A 3130-nucleotide genomic window follows, 5' to 3' on the forward strand; every position below is an offset into this window, starting at 1 on the left:
AGCCCAGGATACCTAGCTTGGTGTGGTGGGGTGGTACACACCTTTAATCCTAGCACTCTGGAGGAAGACGCAGGCGGATCTCTGATTTCAAGGACAGCCTGGTCTACATAGCCAGTTTGAGGCCTGCTGGGGCTATAGGGAGAAACTGTCTCAAAAAGACCAAACAAAACAAAAAGACTAGGGTGCAACTCAGGAGAATGCTTGCCTCGCACCACCAAAGAGCTGGGTTTGATTCCAGGCAACGCATAAACAGTGTAATCCCAGAACTCGGTGTAGAGATAGGAGGATCAGGAGTTCAAGGTCGTAAGTTCAAGGCCAACCTGGGATATAGGAAATCCTATCTCAAAAAAAAAAATTGGTGGGGAAAAATAATCCTAATAGTAATGACAGTTTACTACAGAATGTCACTACTGGGTGCTTAAGAGATGGCTCAGCAGTTAAGAGCACTGGCTGTTCTTTCAGAGGACCCGGGTTTGAATCCCAGCACCCACATGGCACTAACAATCATCTGTAACTCCAGTTCCAGGGGATCTGACGTCCTCTTCTTATGTCTGTGGACACTGCACGGCACAGGTTCACTTAGACACATGTAGGCATAACACTGATACACATAAAAAAAAGAACGTCACCATTACTAAAATAATGCTTGAACTTGGTAGGGGTAGCTCACTGATACAGTATTTGCTTCCATGTGTGAGGCCCTGTGTTTGATCCCCAATACAGAGGGGGAAAAAAAAAGCAAAAGAAAGACATTTCACTGAAGAATAATAATACCTAGAGTAATACAATATCAAGATTGCTTAACTAGGCCGCTATGTCCATTCACAATGGATCAGGTTCAGCAAGATGAGTTTCTAGTGAAGGTGGCTGGAGAAGGGAGAGGATGAGAGCGAGAACTGCTGTGTGAGAGTTTGAAAACTGATTTAGAGCAATGTTGAGAAATTAAACTGGTAAAGAGGAAATGAGATACTCCAATGTGCCTGTCATAATGTGTCCTGTGAGGAAGGCGAACCTGGGTGTTCTCCAAATGCTTTTCTCTGGTCTTCTCTCTTTCCCCAGGATCCTGTGCTCTCTGGGTGTATCAGCCCCCTGAGATTCACGCCCAGGAGGGCACCCTTGCTGTCCTGCCCTGTTCTTTCAATGCCAGCCAAGGGACAGAGGCCATTGGCTCCGTCACATGGTACCGAGACAAGGTGGCCCCACGGATGGAGGTGAGCAACGTGACCCCAGAGTTCAGGGGCCGTGTGGCCTCCTTTGCTGTTGCTCCCCGATTCATCAGGGATCACAAGGCTGAGCTGCTCATCCAGGACACCCGAGGTCATGATGCTGGCGTCTATGTGTGCAGGGTGGAGGTGCTGGGCACGGGCATCGGGACGGGGAACGGGACTAAGCTGCTGGTGGAGAAAGGTGAGGCACCGGAAGGCCCTGGGAAGTCAGGAACTGTCCCCTGCCCTGAGTTCCTGAGCACTCTCCTCCTCTCCATCCTCCTGGTACAGGACCTCCTCAGCAAGAGGCCGGCACAACACAAGAGACCCACACAGCCCTCTTCCTTCGGGCTGGATTCTACGCAGTCAGCTTCCTCTCTGTGGCCACGGGCAGCACCCTCTATTACCAGGGCAAATGCGAGTCGGCGAGCCAGGGACAAGAGTGGAGGAGACAGAGGGACAGACAGCAAGAAGGCTTCAGGGCTGCAGCTCTGAACAGCCCCTGTTCTTCCCCCCCAGGCCCCCGTCTCATGGGAACACACAGCCACTCCTCGGACAGCCTCTGAGAAGTGATTCTAAACCCCAATTTTTCTCCGGCCCTCAAGAGACCGCAATGAATCCTTCACCCACCACTCATACTTAGAACTCGCGTGTCTTTTCTTTTCCCTTCTCCAGACACCCCAATACGCCTCTCTCCAGTTCCCCGGCTGTTGGCTCTCCATTCTACCTGGACTGACCCGGAAAGGTTCAAAGACCAGACTTGCTGGCTGTAACTCCCAGAGCACTCACGCCCACCGCACACCCACTTCTATAAGCGAGGCTGCCGCTAAGTGGAGGTTATCAGGCTGGTTCGTCTGGTCCGGACCACAGGCTGCCTCTTGCCTTTGGAAGGAGCTGGGCTTTCTAAGCGCCCTTCCTCACCCTTCAGTCACTACCGACCCTCAGTGGGTGGGAGGGTGAGCCATTTAAGTTTGGACGGCTCTGTGGACACACGGAGAAGCCTGGCACGCGGAAGCGGGGAGACATAGTTTTTACTAGATGAACACAGGATGACTTGGAGCACCCACCCTGGGCGGGCGGGGCGTTTGGGGTTGCTCAAGTGGGTTTTTTCTTAGCAATGCAGGCATAGTCGGTGCTGGGGTCCTCCGTGTTTTCCTCTTCTCTTTCTCCGTCCGCGAGCTCATTGCTGGACGCCGGCAGCTTTTGCAGAGAGGCGTAGTGGAGCTCCTGTTGCAGTTGCTGGGCCTGGCGGGCAGAGGAGGATGATGCGGGCCCAGGCCAGGGTACCACCCTCCCAGCCTCTCCTGAGCTCCGCCCTACGTGCTGTCGCCTCAGTCTCCCTTTTGGTTTCTCAAGCGTCCCCTCCGCCCCAGCTCCTCTTCTTTCCTCCCAAGGCCGTCTCTCTTGGCCGCTCAGTCTCTCTTTTTCTATCTCTTTCACTCTTTTTCTCTTGCTCCTTTCTTCTTGCCTTCCTTCCTCCTTTCTGTGTGCATGCCCACTTCCTCTGCTGGTTCCCGCGTCCTCCTCAGTTGCTGCTCCTTGTTATTCTTTGAGCCAGGGTCGCTCACTGAGCGTGCAGCTTGCTGTTTGGGCTGGGCTGGCTGGCCAGACGGCCCCTAGGGTCTGTCCGTCCCCACCCCACAGTGCTGGGGTTACAGGCAGGAGCTGCCACAGCCGGCTTTTTATGTGGGCACTGGAAAAGGGACCCCAGTCCTTATACTTGTGCAGAAAGCGTTTTTCCTGTTGAATTATTTTCCTAGAAGTGCCCCCCCCCCACTGTGTAGCTCTGGCTGTCCTGGAACTCCCTATGAAGACTCTCATTTTTTTAAATCTGTCTTCTCATTCTCTCTCTCTCTCTCTCTCTCTCTCTCTCTCTCTCTCTCTCTCTCTCTCTTCTCTCTCTCTCTTTTTTTTTTTTGTTTTTC

At 52.9% G+C, this 3130-nt stretch overlaps 2 protein-coding genes across 2 annotated transcripts in view; one reads left to right on the forward strand and one right to left on the reverse strand.

Moving 5' to 3' along the window:
- Nucleotides 1-2080, forward strand: part of Ncr3 (natural cytotoxicity triggering receptor 3) — a 5126-nt gene extending 3046 nt beyond the window's left edge. Inside the window, exons 2-3 of the mRNA XM_017795185.2 lie at nucleotides 1060-1407; nucleotides 1497-2080. Of these exons, the coding sequence (XP_017650674.1) occupies nucleotides 1060-1407; nucleotides 1497-1771 (623 nt within the window). The 3' untranslated portion in view covers nucleotides 1772-2080. The remainder of the gene's footprint in view (nucleotides 1-1059; nucleotides 1408-1496) is intronic.
- Nucleotides 2081-2218: 138 nt separating this feature from the next.
- The window catches only part of Lst1 (leukocyte specific transcript 1), a 3522-nt gene continuing 2610 nt past the window's right edge, over nucleotides 2219-3130 (reverse strand). Inside the window, exon 4 of the mRNA XM_008821541.3 lies at nucleotides 2219-2450. Within this exon, the coding sequence (XP_008819763.1) occupies nucleotides 2301-2450 (150 nt within the window). The 3' untranslated portion in view covers nucleotides 2219-2300. The remainder of the gene's footprint in view (nucleotides 2451-3130) is intronic.

Source organism: Nannospalax galili, unplaced genomic scaffold (assembly GCF_000622305.1).
Source record: "Nannospalax galili isolate Female #2095 unplaced genomic scaffold, S.galili_v1.0 scaffold948, whole genome shotgun sequence".
Taxonomy (NCBI): domain Eukaryota; kingdom Metazoa; phylum Chordata; class Mammalia; order Rodentia; family Spalacidae; genus Nannospalax; species Nannospalax galili.